Raw genomic sequence first — 23,781 nt, forward strand, 5'->3', positions numbered from 1 at the left:
GGCTAAGGCAGCTTTCCAGGACAGGGGATTATTCAGAGGTGTTAACTCAATTGAACGAGCAGACCAATCTTACCAACCACTCCCATAACAATGAAGATCGGAATTTCCTGGAACGTGTATCCCAGTTTCTGTAAACAAGGAGAAATGGGTTTGGAGACCTTTCGGCACAGCAGTTCACTTGGTGCCAAGTCACTGCCTCTGCTCAAGGCCTTTACAGCTGGCAGCTGCCTAGAGCAATGGCTGCAGCAGGACTTCTCACTCTCAGGCCCCACAGATCCCACGCTTGCAGAACCAGAGCCCAGCAACAGCTGGACAAATGCTTCCAAGAGGCTGCTCGGCAGGAAGTTTGGAAATGGGTGTATCTGGCTTTTGCAGAGCTCCCCCGCCCCAGCATGACACCCCCAACTTGAGGTGCCTCCTACTGTCAAACATTCAGGGGAAGGGTATAAAGGGAGTGAATGGCCCCATCTGCTGCCTTCAGGTCCTGCCACTACTTGCAAGGCTGCAGAACATGCCCGGAACGGGGCATGTGCCTGCCCAGTGATGGCACGAACTCATCAGCAAGGCCAGCAATTTTACCTCGCTGTCGAACCTTCCAAAGTTGATGAGACCCGGGCTGGAGAGGTCCCAGGGGTTCCCGTGGTAAAAGCTCAGGATGGAGTTCAGTGTGAACGTAGAGATCATGGAGGCAAAGAACTGCAGAGAGAAGCAAGAGAGCATCATGGCACGAGACAACCTGCCACCTCGGCTGCCTGCCGTCACACCCCTCCAAACCCCACTCCATCCGCCAGGGGCCTACCCCGGCCCCGCTCATTCCCCAAAGTGTTCTTACAGCAGGGAGGGGCAGGATTTAGTTCACACCCCCAACCAGTGCCTGGTGCCCGAATCAGCATGTCTATTATGCTGTGAGCTCCACAGGCAGGAGCCATAGCTTCCTTGGGGGTCATGCAGCACCTTGCGCTCTGTGCTTATACACAAGTGCCTCACGCCTCTTCTGCGCTGTTCCCTTTACGTCCCATCTCCCTCTTGCCACCTCTCCGGCACAGGCCACTGCAGGACTCCAAGCAGCTTCTCTGGGAGGGGAACCATCAGCATCCTCTGTCTTGGTCTCAGACTCTTACACCAGTCAAGGCCTAGATTCACCTGACAGTCCCCTTCTGATGGGGGGTGTCTACCCAGTGCAGGCCCCTCACTCGACAAGGCATCCTGCCCCGCCCCGGCCTGAGTGAAACCCCCAGTGAAACCCCCAGCTGGCGGCTGAGTTTTTCAGAAGCCGGTGCCCAGCCTCTGCCTCAGGCTGCTAACACTTACGATTCTCCATGTCAGGAACTGATTCCAGAAGGAAGCACCTTCTTCCAAGCTGAAAAGAACTCCCCCTAAGGACACAAAAGGCCATGGGGCCATTGTAATGGATCAGCTCGGGTAGCTACCACCTCTCTGCTTGGGAGCGGCTGGGCCTTTCAGGGCGAGTTTCGATCGCCCAGTTACATGGGCTGGAAGGAACCTGCCCCTCGGGTGCGCAGAGACCAGGGACACAGCTTCATGGGGTTGGAGACCTCACACCCGCACTAGGAACCGATGCCTGGCTGTGGCTGTTGACACAGGGGACCACCCCCACCAGCCTCAGCCCGGGAAGCAGGCCACTGGCTGGCCAAGCCTTGGGGAGGGTCACAGCTGCAAATGCACGTCTGTGCTAGCAGCCCTCGGTCATGCCACCACCACACTTGGAGCCAGGAGGCTTTGGGGGAGCATCTCACACAGTCGCTTTTGTCGAAGAGACGGAAACGCTGGGCATTCTGACACTTGCCTCCATGGCAGTGGGAAGATTTTGCTGTGGAGACAAAGCCTGGTGCCCTTTGGTGACTGTGCTCGGCCTACACCCTGCCACTTCCCCAGTCACTCAGCGGGGAGGAGCAGCAATGCTGGGCATGGGTTCACCCTGGATAAGGGCTGCTGTGGGGGGGGGGGGGTGAGTGGGGCAGGGACGACTCTCTGGGGGACTAACTCGTTCCTTAACACTCAACTTTACGCCTAGATTTCAGGCTCGCGTCGGAGGAGGGAACACGCACGGGTTTTCCTGTAGCGACCAATACCGACACCCCTCCTGGGAGGGCTCCGCAGTCCCTGGGTGGGGTTAACAGCTCTCCCAGCCCTACCCAGCCAGGCACGACCCCCTCCGCTTCACTGGCGCTGTCTTGGTTTCTCTTGGCTGGCTCACGGACTCAGCAGTAACAGGGCCCGGTGGTAGCCAGGCATTCTGGCTGTATCTGCATGTCAGGACCCAGCTCCCTCTCTCTGTTCTCCAGGGGCTCCCGTCGGCATCAGACAGAAGCCCAGCAGAGACAGGCAGCCTGCATGCTGCTTTTTTTGTTTGCCACCAAGCTCAATGGGCAGGAGCAGAGGGACAGACGGACAGAGCTGCCATTGTTCTCTAGTCTGGACATGCTACATGGGAACATGGCTCTGAAAGCAGCAGTTTCAAGCACTGCCTGAGAACAAACATGCAGAGCACCCAAAGCTGACGCTCCAAGCTCTATCCAGCACAGATCACTTCCCCTCTAAGCGTGATTAACTAACCCACCCATCCCAAGAGGGCTGGGAAAGTCACGAGATCTCTGCCAGCTGCCCCTAGTGGGGGGGGGGGGGGGGGGGGGGGGGGAGAGTCCCTCCTGGGGCAGGGTCTGGCCTGCAGGGATACACACAGCATCAGAAGACATCTTACCAACTGGGGCGCCAAAAGCGGCTGAGACGCCAGCAGCCGCTCCGGCTGAGACGAAGTCCCTTTTCTCCGTGTCTCTGCGGAAGTACTCAAAGATCTGAAACAACACGAGGACAGCGGCTTTACCGGCTGCTAGCAGCCCAAGAGCGCCCCCGTCATATCAGCATGGAGAATTAAACAGGCTGACATTGGCTGCTCTCCTCCCATGCAGAAGATGCTGCTCGCAGCTATCCCCGTACCCTTGTCCGTGCTGCGTGGAGGGGTGTTATACCCCTGGAACAATTCATTACACTGCCCAGCAGCACATGACTCATCGCAGCCAGGATATGAACCAATAAAAGCAGACACACTGTGCACTCTTGTCCCTTAGGGGGGTATGTCACAGAGCCGCCAGGAGCGCGTTTTCCAGCGGGGTGATACAGGCTAGCTTTGCTCATGCCAGGGTGCTAAAAACAGCAGTGTGGCCACAGCCACATGGTGACAGCTTGTGCTGCCCACCCAACCCCTTGATGATGCACTCGGGCAGCTAGCCAAACTGCCACCTGCAATGCCACGGCCGCACGGCTATTTTTAGTGCGCTAGCTGGAGCGGGGCTAGCGTGTATCCGCCCACCTGAGTTGGATTCCTCCCCCAGCCGCAGAGCCAACGTCCCCCTCACGTAGCAGTGCAAACAGAGCGCACGCAGGACCAGTGCCAGCCAGTGGGCCCCTTCGCAAGGGCCACCTAGCCCAGATGGCAGCATCACGGGGTTGCCATCAAGGCTTTCGCTTCCTGATACAGATCAGCGGCAGCGTGTTCAGTCTGCTGAGACCACTTAGATGGTTACATCAGTGGCCAATTGAATTAAGTGTAGCAACGTGGGGAGCCTCTCACTGCCTGCCTGCCTTGCACTGCTCCCTGCCCTCCTCACTAGCAATGCCGGACCCAGAGGGGAGGGACGTTCCACCACTCCTCTGTGCTCTTCCTAGTGCACACAATCCTTCTCTCCAGCACAGCTGCAGTGGGTGCTGAGGGGTGAGAATATATTCATTTCAAGCTCCTCCCAGAATGCACTGCTGCTGGGAATTGTGGGATAAGTACCCAGAGAGGACTGCAACTGGAATAGTTTAGGGCAAATAGGATTGGACGGAGCCACCTTCAGGATAGGCCAGCATTACTCCTTCCAAGCCACCTGCCGCTGACTGCTCGAGCAGGGTTCCTGGCCCCTGCCGCCCTGCGGAGCACAACAGGCCAAGAGCTTTGTCTGCATGGAAGTCCACAGCACTCATGCTTGCAGCAGACCCATCTCCATCTCACCACCCTACCCCACCTTTTCAGTAGGGCAGGCTCTTCTGGATTCAGCTGAGCTAGTTGACTGGCCCTAGATTGCACTAGGAAGGTGAAGAGCACTTTACTATATTGATTCTATCCACTGGACCAGAGACCGATTTGTGTCCTCCCGAGATGTCATGAGCCAGTAACCACAGTTCCTTCCCCAGCACATGCGGGGGGGGGAGACACGGACACACACACACAGACGGACACGGACACACTCCCGTCAGACTCTGGGAGCGAGCTAACCAACCTTAAAGTCTCGCTTCAAAGAAGTCGACCTTCCTTGCGAGATCCCAGCTGCAATGACCGCTCCGGAATGAATCATTGGCCCTTCCTGAAGGCAGGAAAGCGGACGTTAGAGGAGAAAGGCAGCTTCGCTTTTTGGAGCCTCGCCATGAAGACACGGGCATTCAGAGTGTGAACTCTGTGCATCCCGTACACGCCCCCCAGCTCGATTCCAAAGCCATTCTGCACAGCTGGCGAGGGAGTGCAGCCACACGGGGATTCTATGGCCGAAGCAGCCTCAGCTCCAGCAGGGGAGGTTTCTTTGCAGGAAGTGGAAGCCTCACCTTACTCCCATACTTCCTAGTTCTAACAAGTGGCTCTAAAGATAACATCCAGCAGGCCTGGACAAACCGCCACGCTGTCTAGAGCACGGAGCGTGAACTCCTAAAGAGCTGTCTCTATCAATGCAGAGGATCCCCAGGACTGCGTCAGAGTGGACCCAAGCTCCAGTCATAATCCCAGACTGTACCAGTGACTGCACCTCTGCCCGGCGACGTTCCAGCAGGACTCTCTGGAAGGCCACCTAACGGTGCAGTGACAGCATTGTAGGATTCAGTCTCTAGATGGCCTCTAACATAGATACTGAAAGAACCAGACAGCCGCAGGGACTGCAACTCCCCTGCCCATCTCCTCCGAGTCCTGGCAGGTCAGCAGATGTCATTGGGATACATCACCACTACCCAGGGTCCCCTGATCCCCAGTCCCCCAGGAAAGCACAGCACACTGCTGGTGCTGTACTGCAGTGGTCCTCAACCAGGGGTCTGGAGCCCCTCGGGGGGCTGCAAGCAGGTTTTAGGGGGCCCACCAAGCAGGGCTGACAGAGTCACTGGGGCCCAGGACAGAAAGCTGAAGTCTTGGGCTTTGAGCCCACCATCCAGGGCTGAAGCTGAAGCCTCAGCAACTTAGCTTTGTGGGGCCCCCTGTGGCATGGGGCCCCAGGCAATTGCCCTCCTTGCTACTCCCCAGCGCTGGCTCTGCCTTTTATATGTGGAAAAACAGTTGTTGTGGCACAGCTGGGCCATGAAGTTTTTATAGCATGTTGGGGGGGGGGGGGGCGGGGGTTCAGAAAGAAAAAGGCTGAGAAGCCCTGCTGTTCTGGGAGGCACCTCCAGGCAGCCCACTGATGAGGGGCATCAGAGCAAAGGGGAAAGTGGCAAAGTCATTGACCCAGGATCACGTGGATACATGTATCCATTTAAACAAACCGCTTAGGATGGAGCCACTCTGAGATGCTAGCGGTAACTGAGGCATCAGGACACACGAGCGTGACAGCAGCAGCTCCCGGGGCCAGGGTGCAGCACAGAAGGGTGACTACACACCGACAGCGAGCTTGGGAAGGTGACTGAATTAGATTCACTTCCTGGGTAAATTACCTTCCCGACAGCCAGACCTCCGACCACTGACAGAATGACCCCGCAGACTTTGATCATCAAGGTCTGGAAAAGAAGGAGAGAGTCCCTGATTAGCACAGGAGAGAGAGCGCAAGTCATGAGGCAGTCACTCTCAGCGCCGGGCTGGTGGGAGACACGCAGAGAGCTCCAAAACAGACACGGCTGCTCCCCGCAATCCATGTACCTGGGAGACAGCAAAGGGGAAGATGGTTACAGCCTCTTTTCCCTGGAAATCACACTTACAAGGCAATAGGTGAGGCGGGTAGCTAGCAAGCTAGCAGCTATAGCAGCAGGAGCCAGTGATGGCAAAGAGTTCTTTGGCTCTTGTCTTTGACTTGCTGTTTCACTGCTGCAGCTGTACCGTCTAAACTTCCGCTGCAGCAGCCTCTCTCCAGCGCAGAGCACCAGCTCTCTGGAGGAACTGCAGGGCAGGAGTCACGGTCGTTACAGAGGACTGGGCAGTCCAGTAACTGCTCCCCCTGCATCCAGGGGTCAGCAAGTATTTGCAGCACCAGCTTCCCCCATGCGCCTACTGGAGCCCTTCTGAGCGCTCAGATCCAACCCAGGGGAGCCATTTTACTTTGCAAAGCTCTGCTGTGTGAGAGATCTCGTGGCCAACGCTGAGCCCCCATGTTGCTTTGTAGGGCCTGCAGGCCGGAAAAGTGCTTTTAGACAACATTCCCATTGCCAACGGGTGCACGCGATGACTGACTGCCACTGGAATGGAGCGAGTGGGAGAGCAGCAGCCTACGCTGGGCTCAGAGTACAGGAGGCTACAAGACGCAAGCATGCACACGCAGCCCCCCGTGTACAATCAGTACCAGCAGTGATACTGCAGTTACCTAGCGCTTCGCCCCAGACGGCCCCAAAGGGATCTGCACTGGTGTGTTTATTAGACAGAGCCCCAGGGAGGTGAAGGGACTTGCCCAAGATGAGTCACAAAGCTGGGCAGGATGGCGACCGCTGGGGTCATGAGCTGGTGACTCAGGCCAGTTTCCTCTCCCCCAGAAGATGCCACTATCAACTGCAGATGGGAGGCCAAGGGACATCCTCGCAGAGCTGGGACAGGAGCGCACGTCCAGGACGAGCGCGGGGAGCTGGCAGCGCACGGGGACACCGGCATGGTGTGGAGGCAGACCAGGCTGGTGAATGCCAGAGGGGGAAGTCCTAGCTCCTGCATGCTGCCAGCCTTACCACGCTGGTGTGGGGGAGGGATGATGGGGCATGGGACTGCCAAGTGCACTCGCACCAAAACCCAGTGTCTTACCTTGAGGCGGACGACATGAGGAACCTTCACGCCATTGAGGTAGCACTTAATCTGGGGAATCCCGCTGCCAGCAGCTACAGGCTAGAAGCACGGGGAGAGTTCGTTAGCATCAGCCCTTACACAGTGGCTTCCGTCATCCCAGACGGCAGCAAGGGCCGGAGGCCGCTCCCTGACCATTTCAGCACCCTACCCCCTGCGAGGGGGAAAACATGACAGCTATTTTGGGGCAGTCTGAGCCTTGCTTCCTGTACAGATCATACCCCGTCCGTCCCCCCAATCCCTACAGCTGGCCAGGCACGTTCCAGAAGCAAGGCCCCGTCTAGTCAGCCGCTCCTTCCCTGGAGTGGGACTTGCGATTAGCCACCTGAATCTCAGGGAGAGATTATTCCTCTGGCATCACCTCTATTGTGCTTTTACAGGTAACTTGTTAGCTGTCCTCAAGCGAAACCCGACTGGCTGAGACTAGTCAGACCTGCCAGGAGTACTGAAGCAGGGTGGACTGAATCAATTCATAGGAGACGAGGCAATTCCCCTCTTCAGAAGCAACTAGGGAACAGGCCGTGCCCCGGGAGATGTTCTCCAGAAACCAACTCCAAGGAGAGGACGACTCTACTGAAGCCACTGCAAACAGCTCAGCAGATTCTCTGGTGGAGGGGCTGAACAGGAGCAGGGCCGCAGAAGGGTTTATATTTGCCTGGCTTCCTTTAACTCTATAGAAAGAGCCAGGCTCTTTGACAGGAGAGCGACGGCCTAGCTGAAAGCGAGAGATCCCGCTAGACCAAGCTGCTATTCAATACGACTTGGGAACTAACACTCAGCCGGCAGCTGGATTGCCCCAAGGGCACAGGCCAGCACTGAGTAACAGCCACAGCACCATGCATAGTCCTGGCTATTCCGGACCTGCTCCGAAAGGGGAGGGCATGACAAAGAGCAAAGCTGGCCGCCTCTTTTGGGGGGCCTACGAGTGCCGTGTGAATCTCTATTTCTGCATCCATTCTGCCTCGTGGCTAAAGGCCCCACCCCCGCGTTAGACAGGGCTGGACATTTATCTTCAACTTCCTCAATGCAGAACAGGTCTAGCACACTAGTCAAGTCGGACTCCACTGTGCTTTAAGGTACTGTTACCCTGATTCCCCACTGGAGATGCTGCTCATTTGCCTTGTTACTGTGATTTGTTCCCTTCATCTCACAATAACTCCCCCTGATTACAGGCCCCCTCCGGATGGGCAGCAGTTTAAGGGGGCTGCTGTGTGCTTGTCTCAGAAGTGCATTGTTCTGCCTATGAGCTTTTCATCCTTAAAAATTTGGACATGCAGGAAATTTAGAGACTGGCCAAGACCAGAACTAGTGTAAACAGATGCAGGTCAACCCATGTCGAGGGAGCTGCACCATCTCCCCAACTGAGGATCCGATCCACTAGGCAAACCGTTACTGTCAGCGTTCCGAAAAGCTCCCTCCTTAACACCTCACCTCCTTGGGCTTTGACTATTTGCTGTGCTCCTTCTACCTGCCGTGTTGGACGCTGTTACCTACAGTTGTGCTCATGAAGCAAATAAAGGATCACACTGGAAAGAGACTGTGCCTCATTTAAGCACTACCTGCAGTAAAGTATCAAAGGGGTAGCCATGTTAGTCTGGATCTGTAAAAGCAGCAAAAAGTCCTGTGGCACCGTATAGACTAACAGACATATAGGAGCATGAACTTTCGTGGGTATTCACTCACGAAAGCTCATGCTCCTATACGTCTGTTAGTCTATAAGGTGCCACAGGACTCTTTGCTGCTTTTACCTGCAGTAAAGAATTTTTGAGGCCCAGATGATTTGTGAAGCCACCTGATCCAGCAGGGGGAGCAGAGCACAGACAGGCAAACGCAGGCAAAGAAACTAAGTGACTTCCCACTCCCCCAAGTAGGGGGATTTTACTAGAATGTTTAACTGGCTGTTGAGTCTGCATATTTCACTGCAGAACTGATGCAGGGGGAAGTGAGCAAACCAACCTGCCCACAGCTGGTTCTTAACTCTTACCTCTATGAAAGCGACAATAACAGATCCAACCATCACCACACTCGAGTTCAGAATGGCCCAAAGTAACAGGGAGAAGGACAGTCCCCCCTTCTCAGTGAACTTGTCAATATCTGGGAGGGACAGTCAAGAACCTCAAATATCACTGGTAGGAGAACCCGCCTCCTCCCCCCCATTACTACTGCACCATCTCACGGGAGACAGCCGCACACTGCAAGGCAAACACATACACACAGAGCAGCACATCTTTCAAGGAAGTGTTTAAACAGCTTCCCTGACAAGCTGTCATGCAACACAGCAGGAAATTCTTCCCACCCGGTGATTCAGTTTGTGAACACGCTAACGCACCTTTCATTTGAACACATCACAGGGGAAACTGCAGGCTCCAGGCATCAAAGAGTTAAAGAATTTTCACACTGCACCAAGCCTTGAGAAGGAGCTTTCAATATAGAAAGCAGGTGACTTGGCTGGTGTGTTTCTGCTGTATTTTCACTAGTGCTAATTCCTGAGCTCTCCCCTCCGCCGGGCAGCTTCTCCCCAGCTGAGCAGCGCAGGGACCAGATGCTTGAGCTCTGGCATTACAGGGTGTTGCACCAAAAGGGACTGGGATATCTCGGATTCAGGCTGATTTTAGCTCTTCACTTTAAGGGCAAAGCGAGAGACCACGATGCACCGATGCGGGGCTCGGACAATAGCTGAAGTGCAGTGTGACTATGCAAAGTCACTAACAAGGCCGTGGTGGGACTCCTTGTTTATACTCTCAACGACCCACCAGCCAGAACGAGAAGGTTTTCCCTAACTGCCAGGGCCTGCTCTCGAGGGAGCAGAGAGTCAAACTGGGTTCTTGCCTTCTCAAAGTGTTTAGACCATGTTATACAGCAACTTTCATCCTGAAAAATCCCAGAGTGGATCTGCCTGCTTCTCCAAGTAGCTGCTACAACAACTCCTGGAGGGCCCAACTGAGATGGGGCAGCCCACAGTGCTGGGTGCCATAAGGACAGAAAAGAGGCAGTCCCCGCCTGGAAGCGCTCACAACCCGATGAGTAGCCATGGCCTGCCGTGGGGTTAGGTAACTGGATATTACACTACTCTGTTGAAGATGCATGAGGTCAGTTAGGCCGCAGTTCTCCCTGCTCCCCCGACCAGGGACAGAAGACCGCGGGGTGAAGAATGCTGGCACAATTTTTAAATTGAAATAGCTCCGGTGTTTGGACGTCTGAAAGACGTCGGCCAGCTCTAAGCTGACATGTATTTCAGTCAACAGCGCGGCAGCTCCAGCGCTGAGCACACAGGGCTGGTCTGCAGAGCGATGGGCTGCCGTTTTGCAGAGCAGAACTGCTCTCTGACCATGAATTGCTTTAGTAAGCAGCAAACATGATAGGAATCAATTGTGCAGAACATCTGAAAGGTACCCAGGGTAGGCTGGACTATCTACTCGAGTGAGTAATGGACTTGACCCATCCTTACTCTCCAGGGAGCAGCCAGGAATCAATCACATGATTCTGTCAGGCACATCTCTGCCTCTGACAGAATCCAATCAGGGTTGGGAACCCCTCAGCAGGCCTGTCTGCTATGGGAAACCTCGCTTCTCGGGCGCTAATGAGCCAGGACTCACAGCATGCTGGGCTCCTTATGGTACGGCCACTGTGAGATCAAACCTCCCCTCCTGACACGGATCACAAGTGCACACGCTACTCTTGGCCCAGGGCATTCACAGATCTAACCAAAGATTCAGCTTACTCCACGGATAGAGTTCTTGCAGGGTTAGTTCACTCAGTGCCAACACACATGCACCCGACCCTACACAGACATTTCCTTTGGGAGTTTCCTGGTGGGTAAATTCCTTTGCTCACTTCTGTGCTGATGACCTCTTGCTCCATCGCCCAGAGAGCACTGCAATACCCTGTCCGCACCTGCCCCCATGTCACTCGCTCCCCCAGCTGCGGCACAGCCAAAGGATACTGTCTTTCACCACTCTGAACTTCAGCCCAGCCAGTTTCTCCACCACGATGTCGATGAAGCAGGCGACGAGGCCGGTTAGAATCCCAATCATGGCACAGATGACCCAGCGCTTGATCTCCACCGTTCGGAATGCCTGTGAGAGACAGATCAGACTCCTATACCCCAGGACCTCGGCTGCTCCTGAACACAGTAGACTAGCTATCCAAACGCACCCACAGGGTGAAGGATGGTGTCACGCACCTAAACACACACACCTCTTCCCCAAGAAATGTGACTTACTCGGCAGTGCTGTTCCCATAGTGATTTAGTTCTGCACAATGTACTCAGGGCAGGGCAGCTCCCAGAGAAAAGCTGATCAGATACATGCCCTCTTCTGATACTGGACAATTACAGTCCGGAAGGGCTTTATTTATTCTTTTGAACATTACAAGCTCTGATCTGTTCTACTCTTTTTCCTGGCAGTCTGGTGACAACTGGTAGGATACACCCGATTCACTGAAGGGGAAAGGATTTTCATTCACACAATTGAAAACGGTCTGTGTTCACTAAACTGGTATTAACAAAGACTTTTTCTCTCCCAAGCGTTCCTTGGATGTTTGAGCTAAAGAGTTGACACTCCAGCCCCTTCGCTTACAGGCTTAGAACTGCATTCCTGCACAGGATGTTTCTAAGAATGTACCATCAACTCATGTAACAGCATCATCATAGTTTCTATCCCGTCCCATTTCTAAGATGGCCAGAAGGTTGAGAGAGCGTCTTCCCTAGGAGTGCGGGCAGGAGCTACTCTGCAGCCCTGCACCCTACTTATCAGTCGGTACCACAGCGCATCCTGTTTTGACACTTATCTCCTCAACATCCTCTGTGGTGGAGGTTGATGCAAAGAAGTGGTTTTGCCTTTCTGCAGTGCCCTTATCCTTACTCCTGTTACTCCCCAGGGGTCCAGCAGACCCCCGCCCAGTCTGGCAGCTGAAGTACTTAAAGACTTTCTTCTTGTTCTTCCCTGTTTGGTTATTTGCTCTTCCAATGCCCTTAGGCCTCTTCACACATCACCAGCCATGGTGCATGCTCCTTCCTGGTGGTTTAGTCTTGTCTGGGAGGAGACCTGGTTTGGATCTTGAGGCATTTAGCCACACTACCTGGCCTTCCTGCTTTCATTTTTGTTAGGGGGAGTCGCCTTCTGGGATGGCAATGGTAGCGTCCCCGCACAGTGACTGCAGAATTTATCATCACTTTGGATGTTAGGGCCTTTGGACCAGCTTCCTTCCTTAAAATCCCCCTTGCTGACAAAGGGTCCCATGCCAGGTCTCCCCCAAGCAAACTGGCATTAATTAGGCCATGGTCACTATTACTCACTGGCTCAGCTAGAAGTGGCCCCAAACGTAGAGGAGTGGGCTCATAAACTAAGTGAGCAGAGTCTCTCCTCTGGGGGGCCAGCGGTTCCCAGAAGCAATGGGTTATGCTGCTGAGAAGCCACATCTCGGACCCTTGGCCCGCAGTGACATTTGACCAGTTTCCACAGGGGTGGCTGAAGTCTCGGCAGGGCTCGGGCTAACAGGCCGGTGCTGTGGGCACAGCCAGACTCACTGTGTGGTTGATCCGCCTCTCCTCCTCCAAGAACAGCTGGTTTTCGCAGTTGTCATAGTCCAGGCTCTAGATTCAGGGAGAGGGAAATGCTTTCACTAGGTAACACAGCAGAGGATTCAGCTCTGCTCCGCCCCTTCCCAATGAAAACTACTTCACCTGCACTGTGCTCATGCCCCCAGTCCCAGCTCTCTTCTCCACTGAAACCTCCCCCTGCTGTCTGGAACCCCACAGATTACTCTGGAGACCGGTGTCCTGCTGTCCCGCAGGGACTTTCCTGCCCTACAGCACCAGAACAGCCTTGGTGCTGAGGTTTTCCACGCACCATGTTATGACTCCTCAACCCCACTGCCTCCTCCCACACTCAGCGCCACTCGTTCGCTGGCTTGAGCACCACCAGTTTTCAAATCAGTTTGAACCAGAATCTTCTAATCCCAACTAAATAGACATCTCCTGGGGTGCTTACCTCATACTTGAGCGAGAGCAGCTTCTCGTTGTGAGGAATCTCACTGGGAAACTGGTTAGTGGCCTCCGTTTCCTGGGGTAGGCAAAGATCAGGCGTTAGATCAGCCAAAACACTGCCCCAAAGCAGGGCTGCTGGAGTTTGTCATTTGCAGCAGCTACCCCCAAGTTCCAGCCCCAGCCAATAGCAGCAGCGCTCAGCTACTCTTCCGAGGGACCGGCCAGGGTGCTCGCAGCACGCATCAACAGGTCACACGCAGTTCCCACTACCAGCTTCTGCCAGGAAGCTTTTCACAAAGACAACAGGGGGGTTTGTTCACTGCCAGGGGCTTTAGGCAGAGACAGGGGTAGGACAGCGTCCTAGATGGCACCATGAAGCAGCCTCTTTACAGCTGTTGACTTTGATTGGCTATAAACAGAGTCTACTTAATGAAGCAGGACACACCACTGCCTCAGGCACTGAGAGTCCTGCGCAGAGAGCTGGGAACGCAGCACGCATGCTGTCTGATCCCGGGGGATTTCCTGCAGAACTAAAGAGGATGGGACTGGCTCAGCATGAGTGTACCAATACCAACACCACTCTGCCCACGGAGCTATGGGAACGGCCTCAACGCCACAGCCAGAAACACCCCCCAGGACGGGTGTGCTGACAGCTTTTATTGCTCAACTCATCAGGCAGAGGGGGACCCCTGCTGTACCTTCCCCCAGTTGCCCATTAAGTACAGGTTAAATGCGAGTTAAACCCCTTGGTAACAAGGCAACTCCGTAATGAGACGTCCTTAACCCAGAAAGGCAGAGGGGGAGCTTTTCAAATGCTCAGCACCAAAGCCACCCCTGGTGCGGCGAGATTCGAGCCTGGACGCCCTGTGGCAGGGAAGAGCACTCCCCCCTCTGTACAGCGCCGCCGGCCCCAGCCGCAGCACGCTGGGAAGGGTGGCACGTTGGATGTGGAGGTGCCTCAGCTACTCCAACATGTTCCCTTGCCCAGAATAGGAAGGTGATAAGGGAGCTGCACTATTATAGCTACACATTCATAGCAATTGATGCTCTAAGACCTCCAGCCTGCGGACCAGATGACCTGGTCCCTCGGGAGCGTTTCTTAGGAACAGTTCAAGCCTTTATCGTCATCGTTTGTTCAGGACTCAGTGACCGAGACCTTTGCCTGAGATACTCATGCTCAGCAGCGAGCAAAGGCTGGAAGGGTCACTGGTGACGTTTGGCACAGGGCAGGCACATTCCCAGGGCAAGGAAATTCTCCCTCCACCTCACAGCAAAGCAGGCTCCCAATTAGAGAGTCCAATGGGAAGGGGAGATCTGCTTTAGCTGGGGAACAAGGGGGCAAGAGGAAACAGAGCAGCCGGATGATACACTTCCAAGGACTCCAAGACACCCCTGGCAAGTTACCAACAACGTGCAAAGCCGTTTTCATGGAAATGGTCATTGTTCCCAGGCACTGAGATCTGGTGGGATTTGGGAGCAGATGCTGGAACTCCATTTGCTTCAGAGGGTTTGGAGAAAAGTCAGGCAGGAAAGCACCAAGAAGCACCAAGCTCCACAGAAATTTCTGTCCTACTGTCCTCAACTACATCACCAACCCTGGACATTAAAAATCCGGTATCAGGCCCCCAAAATCGTGAGATTGGCTTAAGAATCATGAGCCATTAAGATTAAGACGTGTGGGGGGTCTTTTTACTTGCCTTCAGGTGCTAAATCCTTGAGAGGGGGGTCACATTTTTAAGCTTTTCTTTGAAAGACAATGAAAGCTAAAATTCTTTCTAAAAAGAGAGATGAGAGTCTCATGTATTCACATGACCCCAGGAGCTGGGGCTTGAAGAAAACCACCCAATACCACAGGAGTTGTGATAGTCATGACAGTTGGCTACATCATTGGCTCAAACAGGCTTTGTGAGGTCTCCCCTAGCATGCCAGCGCATGACCTAGGGGCCTGTGGCACTGCACAGACAGACACCGAGAGGAAAAGGGCTTTAAGAGAACAATCAAGAACTATGATCCAGTCGTAGGTCTTGAGAATATCATCACCCATCCCCCTTCCTTGCAGGAGCAGGGAGCACAGCCTTTGTCGAGCTAGTTGATACAGCGACTGCATGCTTAGGGAAGGGGTGGGGTCCATTTACCAGTGCTCCGCTGTTGTCCTTGGCCCTACAAATCCCTGCAGAGCACATAGCTGGGAGCACGGGGCTGCAGAGAGCAAGAAATTGCTACTTAATAGGGGAATCGTAGCTCTGTTACCCTGATCCTCCTGCCCTCCCCATTTGTTACATTCACTTGTATCCAGCCTCTAGTGAGTTTGCAAGCGCTGCCGGGCAGGGACAGGGCTGGGGTATTGGTACAGTACCTAGCACAACTGGGCCCTGATGTCAGGTGGGGACCAGCAATACAACTAATAAGAGAGTGACCAAGGCCCTACTACAGGACAAGAGAATGGCTATGAGTCACAAGCGAAGACAGAACGTGTGTCCTAGTTCAGACCACTGCAGCTAGAAAGATAAAAGGGTTTTGAGTGTCAGATCACTGTAGCTCAGCAAACCTGAATGCCAGCAAGTCTAGAGGCAATTCAGGCTCCAGCAGCAGTGTGACCACAATCCACCCATTCCTGCTCCCCAGGCCTGCTGACGGTGGCTCCCACTCAGAGGTGCCACGTGAAATGGTGTATAAGGGTTACTCTAGATCAATCTCCCTGAGGGCCAGCCCCACCCTCTGGGGTATGTGAGGTTCTGGAGGGGCTTGGGGGCAGCTCATGAAGGGGTGGGGGATGGGGGACACTTCTCTGGCCCATGGGATCTGACTGGTGAGAGAGAGAAAGCGCGCACACGCGCAGAACCCATCTGGAGAATAGAGATTCAGTCACTGGTGACAGGACTTCTCCCACTACGTAGGGTTACACCCATCAGAAATGAATGACCGCTCAGCGCCCGCTCAGCCTGTCCACTCTTCAGGCAGAGCCCCCGGTCCTGTGGTGTCTGTGCGGGACCCCGTTTGGTGCCACTGTAACGCAAACAAACAGCAACCCAACGGAAATGGAGGGAGAAGCCCAGGAGCTGAGGAAAGTGAAAGTCAGATACAGGATGTGAGAGGGGAAGGGAAACCAAGCGAGCACGCACTGCTCTGAGAGGAGACATAATAACCGTGATCCCAGAGGGGCTTGGACAGACCGCGGCCTCCCAGCCAGAGCTCGGGTGCCTCTTGTACCCAGAGGGCTGTTTTCCCATTAGCAGGATATGTTCTGAACGGATTTCCAACCCCAGGCCCAGGATCAACCTCTCACAAAGGTGAAGCCGGGGGCAGGAATTTTCCACGAGAATCCAGTCACACAGAGCATCCCGCCAGCACAATGGGCCCCAAAGCCCAATGCCCATCCCCTGCTCTCCACATGGACCCCAGTTTCCAGACTAACAGGTCGGTAGGGCCAGGCATGGAGGACAGTTGTCAGCAGACAGCTGAACACCCCCTTCCACATGGAGAGTACATGTGTGGGGGAAGGGGGAGATCCACCTATGGAAGGGACCTTCTGCGTACACACCCGGGGGATGCTCTGAGCCAGAGGATGCGGCTCTTGCCTGTGTCTCTTGCGTGGGGTCAGAGCCGCAAGGACACACTGAAGAGAGCACAAGACCAGGGCTCAGCAGCGGGGAATGGGGAGGTTAGTGAGTGTGAGAGGGGAGTTCAGGAAGCTGCCCACGTGGGGGTGGGGGGTGACAGCACGGCAGGCAAGTGGCCTGTCCAGCAGCAGCCCTACAATCCCGTGATCTAGGTCAGACAGCGAAAGCGAGTTTTCCATGGAGCCGGATTGGAGCTCCAGCCTCAGGTGCTCACTGACCCGCCATGGGCTGCTCTCCCACGCGGCTGCGCTCGCCGTTCGGTCCAACTTGGCAATGCCACGCATGGGCACCAAGTGCAACTTCCATGCCCTTCTTTGGGACACCCCCCCCCATTACGCGTACCCGTCGAGTGAGTGCTACAAACAGAGCCCAGAGCACTGGCTGTGGCCACGCGGGAGCTCAGAGGAGGTATGGGTAGGGAGGGAGGGAGTCTTAAAGACACAGACTAATTTCTCCAAGACACATCATCCGCTCACCCCAAGTTTTCCAAGAGGTGCCTCCTGGGGCAGGGGCTCACACATGATAGTTTCCAGGCAGAAGTAGGCAGCTGGTTTTGGTGATGAAGAGGAAGATGGGCAAGTTAGAAGAAGTTAGGCAGACTTACAATGGAAAGACAGACCCTTGGCAGTGAGTTTGCCTCCTGAGGCCCATGCTGCTGCTTTGCGAGGAGCCATCTGCTGCAGCCTGGCCTTGGTTACCAAGAAGGGGAACTGCCAGAGTAACGTTTGCTCCTTTCTGTGCCACTCACCAGTTCGCGGACATCGTCGTCGAGATCCACGCTGCTCAGCTGCCCGAGGCGCAGAAAAGGCGAATGGGTGATCTGAGAGGAGAATAGAAAACTAGATTAATGCACAAATATTCCACATGGCCGCAGGTTAGCAAGCCCCGACACTAGAAGGGAGACATCTGGGTGCCCCCGCTTTGCCCTCCTGACTCTGATACGCAAGGGGGGCAGGGCAGGGCAGGAGGGAAGTGAGATTGACAGCTGCCTGCCCTCAAGTTCATGCGGCACTCAGCCCAGCTGGGGCACTCTCCCTCTCTCTTCTCATATGCCGCCTGCATTGGTCAGGCTTCCCTCGCCAGGTGTGGCTGTGCTCTGCCTGCTGTGTCAGCAGCCCAGGATCTCCTCACGCAGACTCACTCTGTTGTACTTGCTGCAGCACATGGGAATAGCTTCCTTCCAGGCCAGGGCATCCCATGCTCTAGGCCAACAGTGGCCAAATGCAGGAGCCAGGCCTAATGCAACCCATGGAGTTCGATGTTGACAGGGGCCACTAGTTTGTAATGCAGAAGCCACGCCAGTCAAGATGGAAGTTGGTACACCAGGTTCTGGACTTGCCACAAAGTGACCACATGGCAGCTGCAACTGCTCTGGTTTAGGCAAGTTGGTTGCAATCCTCTGGTGGACAAAGTTTGATTGTCCCAGGGCTAGGCTCACTTAGCCAGCAATGACAGGCCCAGGAGGCAATTTGAAGCCCTATCAGCAGCTATTATTAATAGTATTAACAACAGTCTACCTTGCAAGAGGCTGGATAAATTACTTCCCTCCACAAGCCAAATGCTCCTCGGCTGTGTTTGTTGGAGGAACACCTGAGCTGCATTTGGGTCATTTTCTTGCATCATGGATAAAGCTCTGCAGACGAGCACAGAGCTGGAAATGGCCCACTTGCTGCAGCAGGGGGCGTTCAATTTTACACTGCACCGTATCATGCTGTGAAAGGGTCTCTCTGAGGCCGGGAGGAGTTAGCCCCTGTGCACGCTTTTTACTAGTGAGCTCTCGGCCTGCCTCATGGAGCAGAAAAGAGCATGCTGCCATTACCAACCCACCAGCCAGCTGGTGAGGCCCAGAGAGTTAGGGGCCGTCTGTCTGTCTCTCTCATGGTACCTAGAGCCCAGCACGAAGGGGCTGATCTTAGCCAGGGCCTCCCCCTCCATCCTACCTTTCATTCGCCTATTGCAGCCAGTCTCCTACCCCACACCACTGCCAGGATGCTGCCCAAGCACAGGGAGAGAAGCTGGGAGTTGCTCTTTACTCTGTACGGGGCTGGACACCCCTTGTTCCACTCCCAGCAAGACTGCAAGGCCCCCTGCAGCCATTCAGACTTGAAGATGTCCTGGTTAAATCCCAGGGTAAATCCAGCAGCCCCCCTAGAGAACAGAGGCAGGAGCAGCACAAGGGAGGGATGCTGGAGCTATGCCACCTCCATCTCCTTTCCCTGGAGCTCAGGCAATAGGAGCTGTCACCTGAGGCTTCAGCCAGCTCCAGCCAGGCAGGAGGCTCTGCTCTCTGCCTGCTTTGGGGGACACCTCGCATCAGCTGTGCCAAAGCAGCACCCCTGTGCTGCACTGAGCTGGCCCAGTGTACTGGGGCCAGCTCACCGGATGCTGCACAAGAGGCTTTTCTCCCCATGCATCACACAACCCCAGGTGCAGCTCTGCCCTGCACATTTCCCTGCTGGGAGGGCCGCTCCAACGATGCACACCTCACCCCCAGTCACCATGGAGAGACAGGCCTTTCTACCGCGCATTGTTCAGTGTGCTGGGGCTCTCCAATGAGGAAGTGCCACAGTCACGTGAAACCTGCTTGTGCCTCGTGGCTCCGAGTTACTTTGGAGAGACTGGCTGTTAACCGATCGCTCCCCAAATCCACCTTCCCTCCCTCCTGAATGCTGGCACCGATACCACAGCTCACATCTCACCTCACCCAAAGACTTCCCTAATTCAACAGCATTACATATCTCAGGACCGCGATAACTAAACACACCTGCCTGCCTGGGCAAAATCTGCAGCTGCACTGCAGGAACACCCTCTGGTCATGATCAGGAAATAATTATTTCCTGGCCTGGAATAAGGGATCAGTTAACAACAAACAGATAGTTTGTTGTGCATTTTGCTCCGTCCTCTACTCCACATGACCCACTCCTGGCCAGAGGAAATGAGCATATTAGTCTATTTAATCTCATTCCCACCAAAGCTTTTAGCTCGCTCAGGCCCAGGAGGACATGCTGCTATTTACAAACAGCAACACAGAGAAACAAGCAAGCAAGCTGGAGGTAGGAGACAGCTCTGAGCCTGCAGACCAAGCGCAACCGAAGCTGCACAAGGCGTTTCCCACAGTGGCTATAGAAAGCCAGGTTCAGGGAGCGTTTGTCACAGCCACGCTTTGCTGCCTAGACACGTACCAGGCGGGGATGAACCACAGTGCATTCTCCAGCAGACAGAGTGATCTGGGAGGACCGGTTCTTCTGCAGGGCAAGTTCCCAGAACCGAGCACTGTCAGCAGAGTTGCCTAATACAGGAGTTTGAGAGCTATTCTGGGCACTTCTCCAGTCACTCAACATGAGCAAGGGCTGGGCCTATAACCTAGTCTGCAGTGGTGCTGTTGTGTTAAAGGGCCCCAGCACGCAGTACCAGACATGACATCCTGCTCCAAAGCGGGGGACGGATACTTTGTTGGTGAAGAAGTGGGGTTTTTACCCACTAAAGCTTATGCCCAAATAAATCTGTTAGTCTTTAAGGTGCCACCAGACTCCTCGTTGTTTTTGCTGGGGCTGAAAGCATCTACTCTGGTATCTGAAGTGTCACTGCGCCGCAGAAGGGAGCACTGCCCTGGCAGGGGGGTGGGGGGACGGGGAACACTATAACTAGCCATCGGACACTGGAGTTATTTTAATTTACATTTAATGGAAATGAGGTTTCGCAGAGCTGACATCTGCCCCTTTCCACAGACCACCTCGGCCCTTCAGGGCCAAGAGGCCTATTGTGAGCAACAGCATAGGATGGAGCCATCCCTGTGGTCAGGAGACTAGCATGGCCTGCCAAAGACAAACAAAGAAACCGCCATCCCCTGTGCCAGCCAGGAGCCTCTGGAACGCGGGAAGAAAGGCAGCTCCAGGGGCCTGCAGGCACATTGGACTCTCTCAGTCTTTCCGGCTGGACTGAGAGAAGCAGTCACCGGGAAAGGGCTAGTACTAGTCATTCTGTACTAGTCATTCATGCAACTGGCCACTGCAGGGAGGCAGCCACTTCGAACTTGTCTCAAAGGATTCACTGCAATAGCCCAGGCAATCAAGTCATGGGAAACTGAAGGCCCTTCTCCCGCTGTAAAATGGGAGGTGTTGGGTGTATAGCTCCATTAGAGACAGCGAGGTGTTCAGAGACTACAGGAACAGGGGCCTACAAGACACTTTCCTCTTCCTCTGAGGGTCTAAGGCCAAGCTCTCCCTGCCTATATCAGAAGTATTTGAAGAGGAGGTGCAAGATCCCATTTTAGAACAGAGGTGGCGATGCCCGTTTTACAGCCAGGTCACAGTGAGCGGCTGCAAGAGGAGCAGAGGCAGATGAGGGCCCAAAGGGGGAGAGGCACCCAGACAAGTGTGATTGGGCCAAAATGGAGCCGGCTCTCAAACAGGACCCAGACTGACTCCACATCTCCAGATCCTGCAGCCCTGCTGGTTTGGTACCAAGCACAGGGCTAGATGTCAAGTCGTCCCTTGCGAGGCGATGAGTCTCCATGGCCAGAAAGTGGCAGCCTGAGGAGCTCTTCAGAGGCCATCGGGAAAGTGGCACTGCCTGACTTCACAAACAGCTCTTTGTGCGCTGGTTTTGTCAGACCCAACTTAGGGCCAGACCTGTCCCACCGCTGCTGTAATTTACCTTTCCCATAAGAGCCACCCTTGCTTCCCTTCACAGCCCTCCCCAGACTCATTTAACATTCACACCCACTCCGGGAGGAGCTACCACGAAAGTGCTCAGATTCCCAGACCATGAAACTCACTCCTCTCTGCGAGCTTTGGGAGGGGGACGAAGTTAGTTTAGAGTGCTGGCCACGCAACATGCACATTATCAGATAGAAGCAGGCCCCTCCCTTCTCTTCAGTCTCCAAGCGGTGTGGTCATGTCTGCAAGCAGACAGGAACCAAGATGCAATCAGCTCGTTAGCAGGATCACAAGACTGTACACTCAGGCTCCCTTGCCAGCCACTAAGGGCACATCTACCCTGTAGCTGGAAGCAAGCCCCCCAGCCCAGATCGACAGACTCAAACTAGCCACCTCACCCGCAAGGCTAGCATGAGTCTCCGCCCGAGCCGCAGTGTCCACACTGCTATTTTTAGCGTGTTAGCTTGAATCTGTTGCCCTGAACAGGGTGGCTCGCTCCCGCTGCTGTGTAGACTTACCCTACCTTCCCCCCCGCCGAAGGGCGCTGCTTGAAATCCTAATACCGACAGAGCAAAGCAATTGCCCATCTGGAGTCCAAACCAATGCAGTGGCTCACAAGGCTGGATCAGTGCCGGGTTTACAATAGTGCTAGTGGCCAGCCTGCTCTGCTTGCATTGTGCCCTAAGACCCCACTGGCTCCCCCGTGCTCACCACTTGCTCCTCTCGGCCTGCCCACTGGCCGGCCGAGGGCTCCTGTCAACCCCCCAGCCCCACCCTCCAGCTTCTCTCTGCCTCCTGGCCAGACCCCAGTGCACCTCCAGCTCTGGGCAGTCTCTGCTTTCCACCACCTGTGGGGTCCCACCTGTCTCCCTAGCTGAACCGCCTGGGACTGATGCAGAGGCCTGGCCAGTCTTGGCCAGTTGGGGGGAGGGGCACAGTGTGCCAGTTTGTAAATAGTGCCTTCACACGGGGCGGAGTGGAGTGGGGCCACTCCTGCCATACCATACCCCTGGCCAGCCCCTCACTCCCCCCCCCCACGCCATGCTCCATTGCCTCCATGGGGGCCCCCAAATATGTTTGGTGCCAAGCCCACAAAAGGTTAATCCAGCCCTGGGCTGGATCTAAACAACCTCTGCAACTGGCACCAGGTCTGGCGTGTTAACCTGAAACAGAAGCGCACTCCTTCACACCAGGAGAGTTTACTCTGCAGGCCCTGACTCCTCCAACTCTGGGCTTGTGTATCTCTAGAATACAAAGAGAATACATTAAAAATGTTATATACACACACATATGCATACATACACACATATACACACACACACACACCCCAGTACCACCTAGTCATTGAGCCTAGATTTGTTTAAGCCTTTGATACCTTAACAAGAAGCCTGAAGTCACCTCTTCATGACTGATCACAAGCAAAATCATTTTAATAAACTTGGGGAGGAAGCCAAGACTAGCCAGTTTTAGCTTATTCTCCTACATTATCTCAAACAGTTACTCAATTTGGCGTTCCAAAACACAGGTCATGGGAGCCAGTAGCAACCCCTGTACTTCGGTTGCCTAACACTTTCCACGGCAAGAAATGTTTGTGACCTTTTTTCGAAAGTTCTCACCTCCATTGCTGGTCGAGGCTTTTGATGACAAGATAAAGGCCAAAGGGGATCATTAGATCATTTAGCCTGACTTCCTGTATGTCACAGGGCACAGAATTTCACCCAGTTACTCCAGTGTTGAGCCCAAGACCTTGTTTGACTAAAGCCTCTTCCAGAACGGCATCCAGTGTTGATCTGAAGACATCAAAAATGGAGAATCTGCCACTTCCCTTGGTCGTTTCTTCCAATGGTTAATCATCCTGTTAAAAATGCGTCCATTATTTCCATCTAAATTTGTCTGGCTTCAGCTTCCAGCTATTAGTTCTTGGCACGTTTTTCTTCACTAGATGCACGAGCCTTTTAATACCTGGTGTTTTCTCCTCAGGAAGGTGCTTCCACACCATCATCAACCAGCTCCGTTTTTTGAGGGGGTTTTGGTAATAAACTAAACTAAACAGACTGAGCTGTAAGTCACTCACTGTAATACATTTTCTCCAGACCTTAAATCATTTTTGTGGCTCTTTTCTGCACCCTCTGCAATTTTCAACACCTTTTTTAAAATGCAAACACCAGGACTGCAAGCAACATTCCAGCATTTGTCTGGCCAATGCCATACACGGAGGTAAAAATTACGTCCATACTCCTCCTACTCATTATATACCTGCAGGACCAGATTGAGTCAAATCCATTTTAATCATGATTCAGTCTTCAAGGAGGAAATCTGAATTTAAATAATCAATTTTAATTTTGTTTTGTTTTGTCCCTGGCCTCATTTGCCAGAAGCTGGGAATGGGTGACAGGGGATGGATCACTTGATGATTACCTGCTCTGTTCATTCCCTCTGGGGCACCTGGCATTGGCCACTGTCAGAAGACAGGACTCTGGGCTAGATGGACCATTGGTCTGA

General features: G+C 54.2%; 1 protein-coding gene across 1 annotated transcript in view; it reads right to left on the reverse strand.

Annotated features, from left to right (window-relative positions):
* CLCN7 (chloride voltage-gated channel 7) overlaps positions 1-23,781 on the reverse strand; it is a 51,964-nt gene that overhangs the window by 18,940 nt on the left and 9,243 nt on the right. Inside the window, exons 2-13 of the mRNA XM_034783252.1 lie at positions 17,370-17,441; positions 13,006-13,077; positions 12,543-12,608; positions 10,959-11,091; positions 9,000-9,109; positions 6,977-7,057; positions 5,692-5,754; positions 4,284-4,367; positions 2,723-2,816; positions 1,312-1,376; positions 580-696; positions 74-128 (exon numbers count right to left, since the gene is read on the reverse strand). Of these exons, the coding sequence (XP_034639143.1) occupies positions 74-128; positions 580-696; positions 1,312-1,376; positions 2,723-2,816; positions 4,284-4,367; positions 5,692-5,754; positions 6,977-7,057; positions 9,000-9,109; positions 10,959-11,091; positions 12,543-12,608; positions 13,006-13,077; positions 17,370-17,441 (1,012 nt within the window). The remainder of the gene's footprint in view (positions 1-73; positions 129-579; positions 697-1,311; positions 1,377-2,722; positions 2,817-4,283; positions 4,368-5,691; positions 5,755-6,976; positions 7,058-8,999; positions 9,110-10,958; positions 11,092-12,542; positions 12,609-13,005; positions 13,078-17,369; positions 17,442-23,781) is intronic.

The sequence above is a fragment of the Trachemys scripta genome, chromosome 10 (genome assembly GCF_013100865.1).
Source record: "Trachemys scripta elegans isolate TJP31775 chromosome 10, CAS_Tse_1.0, whole genome shotgun sequence".
Taxonomy (NCBI): Eukaryota; Metazoa; Chordata; order Testudines; family Emydidae; genus Trachemys; species Trachemys scripta.